Consider the following 20,453-nt stretch of genomic DNA (forward strand, 5'->3'; position numbering starts at 1 on the left):
TAGAAGAGCTCAGGGAAAAAAATCGTCTTTGCAAAAGATTAGAAAGGAAGTGGCGCATGTCCTACAATTCCACGGACAAAGCAACTTACAGGGAAGCCATTAGGACTTATAAAAATGAAATAAGAATTAGACAGTCTACATACTACACGGAAAAGATTAGATCGGCCAAGTCTAAGCCTAAAGAGATCTATCAGATAGTGAAAACACTGACCAGGCTGCCATCTCCGTCGATAGGTAATGACAATTCATCCTCTCGATGCGATGAACTGGCTAATTCTTTCTTTTTGAAAGTAAATGCAGTTTATCTCTCCTTTTCTGATCCGGAAGCAGAACTGTCCACTCAAAAACCAGATTTACCCTTAGAACTAGCGGCCTCCTCTCAAAACAACTATCTGGATCATTTTCCTATGCTACATCTCGACACTCTTGAGCCTTTAATAAATCAAATCAAATCGGGCTCGCCTTGTGACCTGCTCCCCCCGGCACGCTGATCCTAGCCAACAAAGTCATCCTTCCCACTTTTATGGAGTTGTTGAACTCTTCCATAGCAAGTGGGATAGTGCCACAGGCCTGGAAGCATGCCATGGTTCGAGCATTACTGAAAAAACCCACTCTTGATCCGACGAATTTTAATAACTATCGTCAAATATCACTTCTCCCCTGGGGAACCAAGATCTTAGAGAAACATATTAACATCATTGTAACTCAGTTCTTCGAGCACAACCATCTGCTCGACGTTTCCCAGACAGGCTTCTGCCCAAAACACGGCACAGAGACTGCCTTGCTGGCTGTGACAGAAGAGACAAGGCGGATCCTCGATCAGGGAGGGTCAGTGGCAGTGATCCTCCTTGATCTGAGTGCCCCCTTTGAAACGGTTAATCATAAAATACTCTTAAACCGTCTCCCCGACATGGGAATATCGGGAGAAGCCCTGGCTTGGTTCAGGTCTTTTTTAAGTGATCGAACCTTCCAGGTCTTTCATGGTACATCGGTCTCTTCTAGCAAGCCACTGGGATGTGGGGTGCCGCAGGGCTCTTCATTGAGCCGTACGCTCTTTAATGCCTACATGAGACCCCTGGCTGGGATTGTGCGTCCGCATGGTATTAACTTCATTACCTATGCGGACGACACCAGCTAGTGGTCTCTCTTGTGCAAGAGAGCAGCCCACTACTGCAGTCCAACTTAACAACATGCCTGGAACAGGTCAAGAGTTGGATGACAAAGTCCTGTCTGAAGCTCAATGATGATAAAACAGAGCTCATGCTCCTAGGCCCCCCAACTCCTTCCACCTTAGAGTTGTTATGGCCTCTGAGCATAGGCACAGCCCTCACCCCTAGAGACAACATCAAAAGCCTTGGGGTGTGGATGGACAAATCATTGACCTTCGACACGCAGGCAACCAAAGTCTCAGCGACCTGTTTTGGCCTCCTGAGGGTGGTTAAAAGAATTCTTCCACTTCTCCCCTTTGAGGCCAGACATATAGTTATACAGGGCTTAATTCAATCTTGCCTTGACTTCAACAATGTTCTGTACCTGGGGGCGCCAGAGTACACTCTACAGAAACAGCAGGGCATTCAAAACTGTGCAGCTCGCACATTGCTTGGCACCCCTCACAGAACCTCAATAAAATCTGGCTTAAGAGCGCTGCATTGGCTCCCCATTAGAGAGAGAGTCAAGTTTAAATCTATGTGCGTTGCATATCAGGCTTACTGGAAATCAGGCCCAGAAATCAGCCACTCCTTGGTATCGCCATACCAACCCACCAAAGTCCTCCACTCCTCACATGCCTTCCTAGCCCAAGTCCAGAGGATTTACAGAGCGAGGGCTGGAGGTCGATCCGTTGCTTATAAAGCCCCTAAACTATGGAACGCCCTACCCCTCCATCTTAGAGCTGACTCCAACCTGTTGAGTTTTCGCAAGCAGCTCAAAACCTTTCTTTTCAATCAATAGGGTCTCCCCTGCTCTTTTCTCCTGAAAGCATTGGTTGTAGTCTTAGCGCCTGGACGCCTCAGGGCAGCTGTTAGCGCTTAATAAAACTGGTTTTAATTTCATTTCTAAGGTTGCCCATGCTATGGGTTCCCCGGTTGGACACCAAGGCACCCTAAAAAAATATATATGTTGAAGAAAAATATAAGAGCAGCAGGAGCCCTTTCAAACCCTCAACCCTGGCCTCCCTTCTCCACGCACTCAGAAGGATTCTTCACCCGCACCACAGCACCAACTAGTCCAGCACTTACGGCAACCACACCAACGGCACCCACACAAGAAACGACACTCACCTGCACCACAGTCCTCGCTATCATACATGCTACTCAACACCCACTCTCGCAGCAAAAATGCCACAGAGCTTTTGGACCTACTGGGCGATGAAGCCCAGGGCACCTTTTCACACCATAACATTGCTAACCACAACATCAACACTGACATCACTTAAGCCATCCTTGCCACCTACAAGTTCATCAGACTAGACTGCAAATACAGACCTGGAGGAGTAATCACTATAATTATCAAGGATGCCATCAGCCGCCATATTGTCCCTTGACCCAAGAATGGCCTTCGACTCCGTCGAATGGTCGTTCCTCTTTGCAGTCCTCCACCATTTGGGGTTCGGGCCCAAATTCTGCTCCTGGGTCCGATTACTATACACCAACCCACTCGAACTTGTTGTAGCTAACGGGCATATTTCATGGCAATTCTCTCTGATACGTGGAACGCGGCAGGGCTGCCCTCTGTACCCACTCCATTTCGCCTTGGTCCTAGAACCATTAGCAGCCCTATTATCCACAGACTATGCTGGGTGGAGGGGTGGGAAGACCGCATATCCCTCTATGAGAACAACATTTTGGTAAACGCATAGCATCCCCCAAACATTCCCTCCATAGACTCCTAAACATATGCGAAGTATACAGGACAGTTGCCGGGTATACCCTCAACTGGGGCAAGTCTGTACTGTGTATCTTCCATGGGCTTCCCCCATCATTACCGAGGGGTTGTACAGGAAAAGTGGTCACAGACAGCTTCAAATATTAAGGGATGTCACGTCCGACCCAGACGATTTCCTGGTGAGAAATCTCCAGGAACCACTGCAGAGACTGTAACGTGACGCCAACACTTGAAATCACTGCTGCTTACCCTCTTGGGTAAGGAAGCGCTTTTCAAAATGATGGTACTCCCCTGGTTTCTCTATGCCCTCCATAACACTTCCTTTAGGGTGCCCACATCCTATTTTAAAGCAATAGACTCAGAGGTCAACCATCTCCAATGGGTTGGGAAACCTGCCAGGATCGCAGCATCATTACTAGTCAGAAGCTGGTATGTCGGCAGTATTGCACTTCCAATAGTCCAGACATACTACTGGGGAGCTCAATTAGCAGTGAATAATCAATGGGTCCATTCGCCCCCTACCGACCCTGTGTACAGAATAGACAGGCATGCCCTGGATATGGGAGGGTTCAATCGGGTGCTCTATATCAAAAAGCATAAATTAGACTTACTAGGACCAACTGCGCACACTGTCCATGTTTGGCACACAGTAACAATCCCTGGACTGGGTAGACAAATTGACGCAACAAACACCACTATGGAGCACAGGCAGACTAGGCATACTGGGCAAGAGTAAGAGGTTTCAGAAATGGGATGCAATACAGATTTCCTGACTAGGCGACCTCTGGAAAGGAGGAAAAATCATCACCATGCCAACTTACAAGCACCATACGAAATGGCCCCCACTGAGTTTTTTCCCTACATACGGATCGAACACGCATTGGAGGCCGCCACCCCACTGTACAAGATCCTTCCTGAAGCCTCTCAATTAGAGGACAGACTCCTGACAGACCACATGGACAAGAGAGCAATCTCCCTCACATACCGGAAGATCATCAACAATCAGCTAGACCCTTTGCAAAAGTTGTGAGTACAATGCAGAATGAGGTGGGCGAACTGGACGACACAGATTGGCAGGAGGTGATTGAATCCCCTAGGGTGGTTGCAGTTGCAGTTTCCTCTAGGCTACGCCTTAAACAATATACAAGTGCTTCACTGGACTTACTTTACTATTGTGACATTATACAAGATAGGGAAAATCACTGTTCAGTACTGCCTGCGCCAATGGGGTGATGTAGGCACCTTTTACCTCACACTTTGGGAATGCCCCGTAATTAAACTGTTTTGGATGGCAGTAATGAACAACATTATCGAGGTTAGCGCTAGTACTCTTCCTCCTGAACCCCGGCGATATCTCCTGAACATCTGGGAACTAACAGACAGGAATCCCACAGCCCAAGCCTGGGCAACCCTTGGTATGACGATAGCAAAGCCAAATGTGGCCAAGCATTGGGGGGCGGCTGTTACCCCACTCCTTGAAGACTGGTGCAGGGTTATAGATATGGTCATGGCGGCCGAAAAAGCCACGTATGTTCATGGAGGATACCTTAAAAAATGGGAAAGAATGTGGGGTAAGTGGAATAACTTTAGAGGAGGTATATGTGCCCCTCCGACAATGGGTTTAGTCTCAGACGATGATGAGTGATGGGGAAGTGGGTTATTCAGTGTAAACTGTACAATGTATTCCAGGTGTATGATGTACATACGTTAACGACGAAATATGATGGAAACTGTATTCATATGAATGCAATAGCCAGCAAATGTCAATGTTGCAAGTCTTTATTCAATTAAAAAAAAAATGTAGAAATGGATACCATCAGCCACAGCACCAACTCAGAAACTAAAACCGACTACGTGGAACACCTCTACTTCAATAAATCAACCAATCAATCAATTGGGGGTTTATATAGCATTGATACTCATCTGTGAGGGTCTCAAAGCGCAGAGGGGGGTGGGCGGTGGGTGGCTGCTGATCAATCAGTAATTAATCAACTGGTAGGGAGCAGGAAACAATTGTGTCCGTTTTATTTCCCCATGGTAAGTATGAAATTAATCAAAAGAAAAAAAGACACTTGTAACAGTTCTAAACCATTGGTTAGAAAAGTAAATGAAACACCCTCAAAAACTCAATGTTATTCGGAAAAGCGGTATATATGTTTTGTCCGCCCCACATTGATGTTGTGGCAGTTATCATTGGATGTTCCAATACGTGCTCAGTGCCAGCCTCATCCAGAGGCACCTCTGGTATAGAATGCAGTGTCTTTAGATTGAGGGTTACCCCCACAAAGAATGTGAACAAAACAAGACAAGAATTCTTGAAAAAAGGAAAGATGTTAAAAAGAGAAAGTCACCCTTATGCTTTAATGTGAGGTGAGATTCTACTATCATAAAATAGACTGATACTACAAAAAGATCGAGTTACTGGATCTCTTTAGTATTGTAATAGGCTTGTCGACATGTTTCAGCTCCTTTTGGCCCTGCGGGGTCTATGGAGCTTTCGCCAGGACTAACACACATGAAAATTTGTTACTCACACAATTAGTGTAGTATATTTGAGTGTTCACTTTCTGGCACTCAGTTATGGAAATTTGCTCTCCGCAATCTGTAATAAAAAAGAGAGTGACATACAACAGTACAAAAAATTATATTCGACTGTTATGATGATTTGCGGGGTGGGAGAGAACAAGGAGGAGGAGCATTAGTATCATACTTTCAAATATCAGCTTCTTTTTGTTGCTGAAGTGTTGATTAGAAATGGATGGAAGAGAATTAATTTGGCAGTGGATTGAGAGTTAGATATGGTCGTGCGGATTACATCATTACGTTGGAATCAAATGATAACGTGGCAGTATTATTGATTGTGTCTCACTTACCCTACATCTGAAAAAGCATGTTATCGGCTGTTATGAAGTTTGTTTCTGGCTAGTTGCTGCTGTACTATATAACGATGTTGTTGCATAAGGTAAGATAAATAGTGGCTCTAGAGGTCTGACACAATCGTTATATAAAAAAAGGAAGAAAAAGGTTTCTCGGCTGTTATGTGGTTCCTTTCTGGGTGGTTTTGGTGTCCTCTATAACGATATTGTCGCATAAGGCTAGATAGATAGTGGCTCTAGATGTCTAACACAATTGTTATATTAGTGAGCTACCTTCAGTTCAGTGCAGTCTACTCATTAACTAATTGGTGCTGTTGTGTTTTAGAAATGGGTTCTGGTTCCACCAGTTGCTCAAGCCTCTGTATCTTTAAACTTCTCCCACAATAGAAAGGGGTTACGGAGCGTAGATATTGCTAAAATAATTTCGCTCACGGGTAGAGATACTCTCACGGTTAATCCTACCTGTTTAAGAAGGGTCGTAATCTCCATCAGGGGGGTGCCGCTTCTTTAAGCGCAGAGCTGGAGACAAGGAGGTGGAACTTTAGAAATGTCGCTATTACAACTTACCGGTATGCCTGAAAAGTTGGAACGGAGCCGCCATTACCCGCGTGGTGTGGAGTTCTGTGACTTGTTCTGACTCTGCCCCCGGATGTCAGGCCTACGTATTGAGCTCCTATTTAAAGGGCCACTGGCGGTATTGGGAACAAGGTTTTTTTCTGAAAATAACTTTATGTGTCGCTGTTACGGCTTTAATGAACAGTAGTATTTTGAATTACGATGAAGGTGGATACAATATCAATCCGATTTAGACGAAGGATTATAGTTCGTTAATTTCGCTGGATTATAGGTTAGACTGGTAATGCAGATTTTATTATTTTCTTAGACAGGTTATCTGGTGGAATTTGCCTTAACTTCTATAGTCAGCAAGGGCTGTTATTTAGCGAATTGATGCCATGGTACATTGTCATTAAGGCCTTGTTGGTAGGTTTGGAGGCGGTTCACCCACCTCTGTTCCTTTTCGTAGAGTACTTTCTCTGAGTTCTGTGATTTTTCTGATAACATTTCTATCACAGTCCAGTGCAGATCATCACAGAAATGGTTAATTTTTACGAAGTGCGTGCACAATTTCGTGGCGTTCTTTTTCAGTCTTATGTTGCTTCTATGTTCCCCGATTCTTGTTTTAACTTTTCGGCAGGTCATCCCTATGTATTTTTTCACACACGGACAGCTTACCATGTAGATAACATGGGTTGAATTGCAATATGTATGCTGTCTTTCCGTCCATAGTAGGGTCTCTGATAGTTGTAATGTTTTTGATGCTCTGGTTGTTTTACACGCTACACATGTGCCACAGGGGTAATGACCTGTTATGGGTGTCATTGAGACATCTCTTGTTTTTGCTGGTGGTTTCTTTTTTGTAGGTCCTGAATGTACCAATACATCTTTCAGATTTTTTGTTCTTCTATTAGCAAACCTTGGTTTGGGTCAATCAAATCTCCCGGTGTTTAATATATGCCAATTTGTATTTACCCCCACAAGAACTGAAGGTAGCTCACTAATATAACAATTGTGTTAGACATCTAGAGCTACTATCTATCTAGCCTTATGCGACATATCGTTATAGAGGACACCAAAACCACCCAGAAAGGAACCACATAACAGTCGAGAAACCTTTTTCTTCCTTTTTTTATATAACGATTGTGTTAGACCTCTAGAGCCACTATTTATCTTACCTTATGCGACAACATCGTTATATAGTACAGCAGCAACTAGCCAGAAACGAACTTCATAACAGCCGATAACATGCTTTTTCAGATGTAGGTTAAGTGAGACACAATCAATAATAATGCCACGTTATCATTTGATTCCAACGTAATGATGTAATCCGCACGACCATATCTAACTCTCAATCCACTGCAGAATTAATTCTCTTCCATCCATTTCTAATCAACACTTCAGCGACAAAAAGAAGCTGATATTTGAAAGGATGATACTAATGCTCCTCCTTGTTCTCTCCCCCCCCCCCCAAATCATCATAACAGTCAAATATAATTTTTTGTACTGTTGTATGTCTGTCTCTTTTTTATTACAGATTGCGGAGAGCAAGTTTCCATAACTGAGTGCCAGAAAGTGAACACTCAGATATACTACACTAATTGTGTGAGTAACAAATTTTCATGTGTGTTAGTCCTGACGAAAGCTCCATAGACCCCGCAGGGCCAAAAGGAGCTGAAACATGTCGACAAGCCTATTACAATTCTAAAGAGATCCAGTAACTCGATCTTTTTGTAGTATCAGTCTATTTTATGATAGTAGAATCTCACCTCACATTAAAGCATAAGGGTGACTTTCTCTTTTTAACATCTTTCCTTTTTTCAAGAATTCTTGTCTTGTTTTGTTCACATTCTTTGTGAGGGTAACCCTCAATCTCTGGACACTGCATTCTATACCAGAGGTGCCTCTGGATGAGGCTGGCACTGAGCACGTATTGGAACATCCAATGATAACTGCCACAACATCAATGTGGGGTGGACAAAACATATATACCGCTTTTCCGAATAACATTGAGTTTTTGAGGGTGTTTCATTTACTTTTCTAACCAATGGTTTAGAACTGTTACAAGTGTCCTTTTTTCTTTTGATTAATTTCATGCTGATCAATCAGAACAAAACAAAAGGGGATGATGGACAGAGCGTTTGAGCAAAACAAACACTCACCCCCAGCCAACTGATCTGGGTTTAATCCATCACCATTCTTTAGCTCACTCAGCCACCCCAGTTCAGACATGGCCATATGCAAATCAGTCTGACCCTGTGCCTCATGGGAACAGTCCAGCCCGAACTGCCAAGCCATGTCTTCCCTGGACAGGAAACAAGCATCCTGGGACCGGTTTCGGATTCATAATCCTCATCAGCCAGGCTATCTTGAATCCAGTGGCCAAGTGAGCAAGGGACTCACGTCTGAGCATACCTTGCCAATTTAGGGCGAACAAAGCGAAACAAAAGGGGATGATGGACGGAGCGTTTGAGCAAATCAAACACTCACCCCCAGTCAACTGATCTGGGTTTAATCCATCACCATTCTTTAGCTCACTCAGCCACCCCAGTTCAGACATGGCCATATGCAAATCAGTCTGACCCTGTGCCTCATGGGAACTGTCCAGCCCGAAATGCCAAGCCATGTCTTCCCTGGACCGGAAACAAGCATCCTGGGACAGGTTTCGGATTCATAATCCTCATCAGCCAGGCTATCTTGAATCCAGTGGCCAAGTGAGCAAGGGACTCACGTCTGAGCATACCCTGCCAACTTAGGGCGAACAAAGCGAAACAAAAGAGGATGATGGATGGAGCATTTGAGCAAATCAAACACTCACCCCCCAGTCAACTGATCTGGGTTTAATCCATCCCCATTCTTTAGCTCACTCAGCCACCCCAGTTCAGACATGGCCATATGAAAATCAGTCTGACCCTGTGCCTCATGGGAACAGTCCAGGCCGAACTGTCAAGTCATGTCTTCCCTGGACCAGAAACAAGCATCCTGGGACCGGTTTCGGATTCATAATCCTCATCAGCCAGGCTATCTTGAATCCAGTGGCCAAGTGAGCAAGGGACTCACGTCTGAGCATACCCTGCCAACTTAGGGTGAACAAAGTGAAACAAAAGGGGATGATGGACGGAGCGTTTGAGCAAATCAAACACTCACCCTCAGTCAACTGATCTGGGTTTAATCCATCACCATTCTTTAGCTCACTCAGCCACCCCAGTTCAGACATGGCCATATGCAAATCACTCTGATCCTGTGCCGCATGGGAACATGATCAATCATGGCACTAGGGTTCAGTCGAAGGGACAGGACTTGAGGTCCTCCCTAAATTTTCCAGGTCCTGGCGGTGAGCCATTTAGGCTGAGCGGAGGTGTCTTGTGTTTACGTGGAATGAGAGGCAGTGGTTCAGATATGCTGTTCCTGAGTGAGGAGCTTGAAAGTGGTTCTTTTGTTGACTGGGAGCCAATGGGGTTCTGGTAGGTGTTTGTTGATGTGGCTGCAGTGGGAGATATTATAGACCATTCTGGCTGTGGCATTTTGACCTGTCTGTAGTTTCCTGAGGTTTTTTTGGGTGATGCCAGAGTAGAGTGCATTGCCATAGTCGATGAGTGTGTGGGTGACTCTCTTTCTTGATTCTATGGGGATCCATCCGAATGACTTTCGAAGCAGGCAAAGCACGGGGACGTATGATGAGCATACAGTGTTGAACTAGCGGTTCATTGTGAGCTAGGAGTACAGTATGATGTCGAGGTTTTGTGCGTGGTCCATAGGTGTGGGGGGTTCCCAATGCGGCTGGACACCAGGAGCCTTCCCAAGCTGAGGAAGTGGGTCCCATTATGAGGACTTCGGTCTTGTCCTAGTTGAGTTTGAGGCAACTGTCTTTCATCCAGGTGGCAACAGCCTTCATCCCGCTGTGGAAGTTATTTCTGGTGGCTGTGGGCTCAACTGGTGATGGAGAGGATCAGCTGGGTGTCATTGGCGTAGGAGACGATGTTGAGTCCATGGTTCCTAATGATGGCTGAGAGAGGGCCATGTAGACGTTAAAGAGGGTAGGGCTGAGGGAAGAGCCCTGTGGAACTCCGCAGCTGATATCTGTGGGTTCTAAGAGGAACGGAGGTAGTCTGACTCACTGTGCTTGACCGGTGAGGAAGGTGTAGATTCAGTCCAGGGTCTTGTCACGGATGCTGGCAATGTGGAGCCTCATGATTAGGGTGCTGTGCGAGACTGTGTTGATGGCAGCAGAGATGTCCGGAAGGATGAGGGCTGTGGTTTTGCCCCAGTCGAGGAGGGAGCGTATGTCATTGGTGGCGGCGAGGAGTGTGGTTTCGATGCGGTGGTTGCTTCGGCAGCCGATTGGGAGATGTCAAGGACGTGGTTCACGTCTATGAACTCAAAGAGTTTGCCATTAATGGCCTTCTCAACGGCCTTAGCTGGGAAGGGGAGCAGGTAGATGGGTCTGAAGTTCTTGAGGTCTGTCGGGTCGGCAGATGGCTTCTTAAGCATGGGGTTGATCTTTCATGTTTTCAGTCATCGGGAAGGTGGTGGTCTCAATGGAGCAGTTGATGGTGCGATGAAGCTTGGGGGAAATGGAGGTAGCTGCTTTATGGAAGATTTAGTACATACATGGGTCAGAGGGGGCTCTGGAGTGGATGCTCTTCATGGTATTGAGTGTGTTATCTGTGGGGAATGGGATACTGTTGATCAGGATCTGTTGGTGTGCGGTTTGGTTTGTAGTGGTTGTTTCGGGCGTGGTCAGTGGGTTGTGGGTCTCATAGATCCGCCTGCTCTTGTGGTGGAATAAGGTGCTGAGTTTGTAGTAGAGGTCTTGGGAGGGTGGGACATCTGTGGTCTTGTTGTTGGGACTGACAAATTTCTTGACTATGGCGAAGAGTTCTTTATTGTTGTGCATTGGCATCGATTTTGTCTTGGAGGGCCCTTTCTTTGTGGCTTTGAGGAGGAGGTGGTGTGCAGTGACGGTGGCTTTGAAAGTTGCGTGGGATTCCGGGGTATTGTTGTTACTCCATTTCTTCTCCAGTTGCGCACAGTGCGTCTGGACTAGTGGAGGGCGGGAATAATCCAGCGGGCTTTCTTGGAGTGTTGCTTGCCGGGTGCTTTCTTGAGGGCTGCCAAAGTATCGGAGCAGTTGGAGATCCATCAGTGGAGGTTGTGTGCTGAGGTATTTGTGTCGGCAGATATCGGCAGTGTGGTAGTGCTGAGAAAGGAGGATGAGATGTTCTCATGATGACCTTGTTCCAGCTACGGTCGGGGAGAAAGGGAGGAGAGTTGAGTGGTATACGGTGGGTTTGATGAAGGCAAAGTGCACGCAATGGTGGTTGATCCAGAGGAGTTCAGTGATGCGACTTTAGGTGATGTTTTTGTGGCAGAGAAGACTAGGTCCAGTGTATGTCCTGCTGCATGGGTTGGAGAGGTGACTTGCTGCTTGAGTCCTATGTTGGCAACTTTCTTCAGAAGGGATGGGGTATTCTGGTAACTGTGGCTGTCCAGGTGAAAGTTGAGTCCCCAAGTAGGATGTAATTAGTGGATGCGAGAGACTGGGGTGCGATGAAGTCAATGATGATGTAGGTGAAGGGTGGGTGGGGGCCGGGAGGTCTGTAGAAGAGGGTGCCGCAGATGATGGTGTTGGGGCTGGTCTTGATCTGGAAGTGGAAGTGCTCCATGGTTGCCATTTGGTCATCCGAGTGGGTGGTCAGCAGAGGGTGTTTTCGTGGATGATAGCGATGATTCATACTAGGTTCAGTACTTGTGGGTGAAATTGTAGCTGTCCAGGGATGGCTATGGCAATAACTACGCTAGAGCTGCAATTTGTTGACGTTTTCGTGAGGATGGTGAAGTTGGGAGGGATGGAGTCGAGGAGGTCCCAGATTTCCGTGGCGTGTTTGCGTTGGGAGCGTCTGTTGAGGAAGATACAGCTGAGACGGTCAGGTGCACTGTTGGTCGGCTGGGCGGTGTAAAGAGCTGAAGTGCAGAGTTGAACGAGGGTGCAGCTGAAGTTTCGACAGGAGAAAGGTCCTTTTTATGTGCTTTGGTAACGCAAGGTGGCAGGCTGTGTGGCTTACGGGGTTAAGGGCGAGGAGGGTGCTGGAGTATTTTTGGTGGAAGGTTCGAGGACCAGGGTCTGTGGTGCTGGACGTGGTCCAGACACGGTCGAGCGCATACAAGCTTGTCTTTGGTGCACACTTGGCGCACCAGCGGCCCCCAGCCATGCCGTGACCGCTATTAATTAGTGTGCGGGGGAGGCTGGACCACTGGGAGGCAGATAACGCAGGAGCGTAAAAGTGCCACTAGAGGAGGGTGGGGCCACGAGGATCACAGTGGCAGGAGCAACGAACGACAAACAAGCAAAAGGGGAAAAAGTTCAAAAAGGTGAGAGGGACAGAAAAAGAATCAGAGAAAAAGGCAGAACAAGAGACAGAGGGCAGCCCAGAAACAAAGCAGTGATGCTCTAACACTAGACCACCACGAATGAGGCGCAGGTGGGTGCCTGTGGGTGGAGGAGGGCCTCAAACCACTGACCCGAGTGTCAGATAGTCAGCAGCAGGGAGCTTGGGCAGCAGTTACCAGGCGGGGTTGTGCAAGGAAGGGAGCAGTCCACTGATAAGGTCAGTGGATTGCAACTTCACCATGCAGTGGCCAGCCTGAAGTAGTGTGTGGGGGGCTTGACAACTGGGAGGGGGAAACACGGATAGCGGGTGAGTGTCACTGGAGAGGCACAGGGCCTCTGGGATCCTAGCGGCAGTGGCAACGAGCGGCAACGAATAAAAAGGGGGGAAAAGGAAAAAGGGTGAAAGGGACCGAAAAATATTTAAAGAAAAAGGCATGAAAGACAGAAAAAGAGAGGCAGAGGGCATCCCAGATGCAGGTCAGTGACGCTCTACCACAAGACCACCAGGTATGAGGCGCAGGTGGGTGCCTGTGGGTGAAGAAGGGCCTCAAATCACTGACCCACATTTCTGTGGCGTGTTTGCGTTGGGAGCGTCTGTTGAGGAAGATGCAGCTGAGACGGTCGGGTGCACTGTTGGTCGGCTGGGCGGTGTAAAGAGCTGAAATGCGGAGTTGGGCGAGGGTGCAGCTGAAGTTTCGACAGGAGAAAGGTCCTTTTGTGTGCTTTGGTAACGCAAGGTGGCAGGCGGTGTGGCTTACGGGGTTAAGGGCGAGGAGGGTGCTGGAGTATTTTTGGTGGAAGGTTCGAGGACCAGGGTCTGTGGTGCTGGACGTGGTCCAGACACGGTAGAGCGCATACAAGCTTGTCTTTGGTGCACACTTGGCGCACCCGCGGCCCGCAGCCATGCCGCGACCGCTATTAATTAGTGTGCGGGGGAGGCTGGACCACTGGGAGGCAGATAACGCAGGAGCGTAAAAGTGCCACTAGAGGAGGGTGGGGCCACGAGGATCACAGTGGCAGGAGCAAAGAACGGCAAACAAGCAAAAGGGGAAAAAGTTCAAAAAGGTGAGAGGGACAGAAAAAGAATCAGAGAAAAAGGCAGAACAAGAGACAGAGGGCAGCCCAGAAGCAAAGCAGTGACGCTCTAACACTAAACCACCACTGATGAGGCGCAGGTGGGTGCCTGTGGGTGGAGGAGGGCCGCAAACCACTGACCCGAGTGTCTGATAGTCAGCAGCAGGGAGCTTGGGCAGCAGTTACCAGGCGGGGTTGTGCAAGGAAGGGAGCAGTCCACTGATAAGGTAAGTGGATCGCAACTTCACCATGCAGTGGCCAGCCTGAAGTAGTGTGTGGGGGGCTTGACAACTGGGAGGGGGAAACACGGGTAGCGGGTGAGTGTCACTGGAGGGGCACAGGGCCTCTGGGATCCTAGCGGCAGTGGCAACGAGCGGCAACAAATAAAAAGGGGGGAAAGGAAAAAGGGTGAAAGGGACCGAAAAATATTTAAAGAAAAAGGCATGAAAGACAGAAAAAGAGAGGCAGAGGGCATCCCAGATGCAGGTCAGTGACGCTCTACCACAAGACCACCAGGTATGAGGCGCAGGTGGGTGCCTGTGGGTGAAGAAGGGCCTCAAATCACTGACCCACATTTCTGTGGCGTGTTTGCGTTGGGAGCGTCTGTTGAGGAAGATGCAGCTGAGACGGTCGGGTGCACTGTTGGTCGGCTGGGCGGTGTAAAGAGCTGAAATGCGGAGTTGGGCGAGGGTGCAGCTGAAGTTTCGACAGGAGAAAGGTCCTTTTGTGTGCTTTGGTAACGCAAGGTGGCAGGCGGTGTGGCTTACGGGGTTAAGGGCGAGGAGGGTGCTGGAGTATTTTTGGTGGAAGGTTCGAGGACCAGGGTATGTGGTGCTGGACGTGGTCCAGACACGGTAGAGCGCATACAAGCTTGTCCTTGGTGTACACTTGGCGCACCAGCGGCCCGCAGCCATGCCGCGTCCGCTATTAATTAGTGTGCGGGGGAGGCTGCACCACTGGGAGGGCAGATAAAGCAGTAGCGTAAAAGTGCCACTAGAGGAGGGTGGGGCCACGAGGATCACAGTGGCAGGAGCAAAGAACGGCAAACAAGCAAAAGGGGAAAGAAGTTCAAAAAGGTGGGAGGGACAGAAAAAGAATCAGAGAAAAAGGCAGAACAAGAGACAGAGGGCGGCCCAGAAGTAAAACAATGACGCTCTAACATTAGACCACCAAGGATGAGGCGCAGGTGGGTGCCTGTGGGTGGAGGAGGGCCTCAAACCACTGACCCGAGTGTCAGATAGTCAACAGCAGGGAGCTAGGGCAGCAGTTACCAGGCGGGGTTGTGCAAGGAAGGGAGCAGTCCACTGATAAGGTCAGCGGATTGCCCCTTCACCATGCAGTGGCCAGCCTGAAGTAGTGTGTGGGGGGCTTGACAACTGGGAGGGGGAAACACGGGTAACTGGAGGGGCACAGGGCCTCTGGGATCCTAGCTGCAGTGGCAACGAGCGGCAACAAATAAAAAGGGGAAAAAAGGAAAAAGGGCGAAAGGGACCGAAAAATATTTAAAGAAAAAGGCATGAAAGGCAGAAAAAGAGAGACAGAGGGCATCCCAGATGCAGATCAGTGACGCACTACCACAAGACCACTAGGTATGAGGCGCAGGTGGGTGCCTGTGGGTGAAGAAGGGCCTCAAATCACTGACCCAAGGGTTAGATGGTCAGCAGCAGGGAGCTCGGGCAGCAGCTACCTGGTGGATCTGCGCAAGGAAGAGTACAGTCCATTCATACAAACTGATTCAAACTGCAAGCCACAGCTAATTTTACCCTAAGCGGAACATTGATCTTCTATTACCAGGGACCCAAGCAAACTTCACCAGCAACATCACTGACTTTGTTGCCCTTTCAACTCCAGTGCCTATATTTTGTTAGAAGACCTTAACTTTCACATAGAAGATCTGACTAACCCAGTTGCACTCCTCAAAAGCCTCAGAAACCTCACGCTCACCCAACTCCTAGTATCCCCCACCCATGCCATCGTACACATCCAGTACCCAGTTTTCACCTCCTTCAAAGGCATTACTACCAACACACCTGCTCCTGCCACCTGGACCGGTCATGCCATTGTCAGCTTTCCAGCCAACATCCCGCACCGCAGAAGAACCTTCATGACTTGCCATGACCACTGACACTGGAACAAACTCTTAGGGATAGACTGGGCCTCCACGCTGCACATAAACCAACCAGAATCCACAGGCCACCTATGAAGTAACATCAGTAACTTTAACAACTGGATTCCCAACTGCCCTGACACCCTTGCCCCTCGGGGAAAAAAAAACTCATAGTAACCACACCGCACTGCAAGCAACTGGAAGAGAGATGAGGAGTGATCCAGGAAGAATCGACAAGGAAACATTGAAATCTGCTGAGAGACACTACCATCAGCAAATCCGGTAAACCAAAAGGAACGCTCTAGCTGAGTGCATCAACAACAGCTCGAACAACAGTAAATACATTTTTTGCTGTAATCAAGGACTTCACCCAGCACACCAGCAGTAACCATCAGGAATATCACCTCATCCCAAGAACTGTGCAATGACCTCTTAGATTTCTTCAACAAAATCACAGTCAGCTACATCAACTTTGGGCCACATCAGACACCATCACCCTTTTAATAAATCTTTCAGTTTCAGAACAAAAGCAAAATCCTGGAAACATGGAACTCCATCTCCACAGATGAAACCATGACAATCCTGAAGGCAATCCATCTTGGGCCCTTGGCTGACCTTTCCCCTACCACACCTTCACCAAAGGTTCTACCTTATCAGCAAAGCTCTCACCCCATCATCAACACCTCTATTGACACAGCCACCTTCTCAGTAGCCTGGAAGTATGCAGCTGTCAACGTCCTTCCGAAGAAACCCTCATCAGACCCAGCCAAATTCACAAACTGCCAACCAAGCTCCCTTCCTCCATACCTAGCCAAGGTCCGAAAGAAAACAATCAATAGACACTTCTCCAACCACCTTGCCAACCACCAGCTCATCAAAGGCACACAATAAGGTTTTAGACTTAACCACAGTGCAGAGATAACCCTCATAGCAGCATCAGGTGACATTGAATGGTCCACAACAGAAGAAGCCACAGCTTTCATCCAACTCGACCTCTCTACAGCTTTTGACACAGTGTCCCAACCCATCATGATCAGATGACTTTATGAGGCAGACATTCAAGGGCCTGCCCTTCAATATGTATACACCTTTCCTACCAGAAGGACACAAGTAGTCAACATGTGACTTTACCCTCAGAAGACCGTAAATTCGTTTGTAGGGCCCGCAAGGTTCCTTGCTCAGACCAACCCTTTCCAACATTTACATGACGCCACTGGCTGGCATCATCTCCACACACAACATCAACATACTCCCCTATGCGGACAATACCCAACTCATACTGTCTCTCTCGGACAAATAACACAACACCAGGAACAACTTAAGCTTGCGCATGACCGAATTTGCCCCCTGGATGAAGGCCATCTGCCTCAAACTTGACATAGACAGGAGTTGTGGCACTCCTCCTGGTGGCCTAAGCACCTTCGCCCAATCCCCACTCCCAACACCGAAGCAAGAAATCTCAGAATCATTATCAACCACAAGCTGGATATGACCACCCAGGTCAACGCCATTAACACAGCCGGCTTCCACACCCTGAAAAACTGAAAACGAATGCCCCTAACTCTTTTCAGTACCAATGCCCAGTGGTGCCAGTGCACCCTAATGTTTTTAAGTGGGCGCACCTCATTTCTTGATGGTAAATCTCAGCTTCGAACACCCTAACATTATTGAGTAAAATACATCCCTGAGAAGAGCTCACACTGGTGAGCAGTGTATAAACTTTACACTAACGCCATGTGCATCAAGCTCCAGTTCCTTTAACAAGGCACTTTTGACAAGCGCTAACTTTACACCTAATATTTATGCAAAAGATGGATTGGACTTCAGAGGAAGACACTAGCGATCAACGAGCACACATTCAGACCAGTAAATTGCCCTCCAGTCCTCATGACGACAGAGCATTAACGTTGTATGAGAAATACAGAAAGCCAATGCGCCGCTTTGTTTTAGTGTTTCATAGATTGTAACCTTTGCACACTAGCAATAATAAAGCCCTCTTCCTCCTGCTCTCAGTCATTGGCATCAGTGCTTTTGTGTGCATATTTTTGATTTTACATTTAAAGATTCATGTGGCAGGTTGTCTCTACACTTGTGTATGTTTGAGGAGAATAATCAACATACGCAGCCGGTTCTTGTCCTGAAAGATCATTTATGCTAGGAAGATGCCAAAGCAAAGCTTTTTATTAAGTATTTTTTTCCTAAAACATAATTGGCTTTCCATCCTTAGACCGACGTCCACTGCAACGACAGGTTTTTTCAAATGTGTAGAATCCATTCTTGCACGCTTCTTGCAGTTACACTGCAATTGCTTGCTCCTAGTTGCCCAAATAAACCAAAATGAATACAAAAATGACCTGAGTGTAATGCTACTTTAAGGGACTTTTGTTATGAAGGCTTGTTTACACATTATGCTGACACACTGTGATATTTTAGACTATTCGGTGTTGGATCAGCGTCAAGAAGCTACATAACTGGCAGACTCTCCTCTCCGTTTGATAAATTCTGTTTAGGAGGACGCAGCCCCTTTATTCCTCAGATGTGTGTCGTCGTCTTCCCTTCAGTTAAGATGAATACCAGCATCTCTGTAGAATAAAGTACCCTATGCATCTCTTGCACAGTCTGTGAAGTCGCTAGGCTCCTGTAGGTTATCCTCAAGCTCCTGTCTGGAGATGTAAAGCGAATACCATTCAGAGCTGAACCGTTACGTTGTCAAATACAGTGTAAATATATTTCTGAGGTGTGCACTTACTCTCATGTACTTACCGTGATTTTTTTGGGTAAATGCAGCACAGTGACTCTCCCATCAGTGAATGGCTCGGGACCCATCACCGCCACCATGGCTGCCTACATGTCCAATGCCTTTACTGATCCGTACACAGTAGACGATGACCTGACGGTGGGAACCCCGCTCTACATTGGCATCTCCACTACTTTCTCGGATGGAGACGTGTTTACGCTGAGAGCAGACAAGTGCGTTGCCGCCCCCAGCAACAACTCCGGCCCAAATGGTGTGGTGTTAATATCAGGCGGGTAAGTGGATCATTCTAAGCATTGCTGTGTCTTTCACACTTCATTTTTGTAGCCTTTTCATAACTTATGCTCGAAGGAATGTGGACCCTTAAACATTCTGGATGCAGGAAGCAAATAAAAGGACACCGTGATCACCGGCAGCAAAAGTGGATGAATAAAAGAGAGCGGGCCATTCACAAGTAATATTGCAGGGATGAAATGCCAGTCACTGCTGCAGAGCATGAGTCCTATGTGAGTTGTTCACGTGATATTATTGGTGTTGAGAGCGGAAGCCTTTCTCTGGTAGTGTGGCCAGTTCAAGAAACTATTACCCAGTCCCCAGATAATCATATGTGGCTAATGTGACTTCTAATGTGAGAGTGGAGAATTTCATGAAGAGGCTGTACTGCTGAATATCAACTCCTAGAATATTTTCATATAAGATTATTGGGGACAGAATACAAAGGGACAAAATATCGTAAGATTGTGCATATAAGGAAGTGTAGATGTACAATTACTAACTTCCCATCTACATGCCATATATATATTTATAGATATACAACGTGCATATATGTGGGGTTAGGTATAGAAAATCTAGACTTACTTAGCTGTCAATATTTTATTCTCGATATTGTGTCATTGATATCTTGCGCCACCATACTGTGGTGTTGATATTCAGGATTCACACTTCACAAAGACACAGCTTCGTATAAACATCATATAAAGAAAGACGAAACACACCAGATTTCTTGTGCACCTAGATTCTGGACAAGAGCTGCCTCTGCCACTTGCCATTTGTATTAGGCTTATTCAGACTGACATACACAGAACATTTTAATGTGACCTAATTACTCAATTACTCAGACAAGAAGCATAAGGAGTACCAACACCCTACTCCTTATCCCATCAAAATCTCGCAAACAAAAAATCGCATCCCGATCCTACACAGGAAATTCTCCCAAAATCTGGAACTCCATACCAGTCCACATCAGGACCAACCCCTACTACCTACAATTCAAAAGGCAGCTCAAAGAACTCTTCCTCAACCGATCTCTCCCGTATGGATAGCTACAACCTAACCATCGAAGCAGGCCCACAACTGCTCACACGACACTTTGGCATTAAGAACTCTACCTCACTATCACCAGTACCCTCCTGCCCCCCCAGGCCATTCCCGTCATGAGTCACTGTGCTCTCTCTGCCGATAAGGCCATGTACATACTATTGTGATAACATACCCTGCAAGTGACATTGTGTGCTCTACGACGATATTACTACAATATGTCTGGAGCCATTGTAGATACTAGTATGTCTATGTATCTTATGAGTGATCATGATGTAAAGCGCTCCGATACCTTTGGGTCTGGCAAGCGCTGTATAAAACTCAATAAAAAAATAAATATTCAAGGGTGCAGTTCAGCAGGTGGTATAGATGAATGTGATAGATGAATGTGTGAAGTCAGTCGAAAGGTGTTTTCCTCAAGCATTTAAGTATTTGTCCTCAATAGGAGTGTGTCTAGCACCTTAGAGCACTACCTCACTCACTAAATTTAAGCCT

The 20,453-nt window shown here is 47.1% G+C and overlaps 1 protein-coding gene across 1 annotated transcript in view; it reads left to right on the forward strand.

The window, feature by feature from the left end:
- LOC147733115 (uromodulin-like) overlaps window positions 1-20,453 on the forward strand; it is a 257,692-nt gene that overhangs the window by 209,882 nt on the left and 27,357 nt on the right. The window contains exon 7 of the mRNA XM_086957661.1: window positions 18,674-18,916. Within this exon, the coding sequence (XP_086813787.1) occupies window positions 18,674-18,916 (243 nt within the window). The remainder of the gene's footprint in view (window positions 1-18,673; window positions 18,917-20,453) is intronic.

Source organism: Lissotriton vulgaris, chromosome 2_1 (assembly GCF_964263255.1).
Source record: "Lissotriton vulgaris chromosome 2_1, aLisVul1.2, whole genome shotgun sequence".
NCBI lineage: Eukaryota > Metazoa > Chordata > Amphibia > Caudata > Salamandridae > Lissotriton > Lissotriton vulgaris.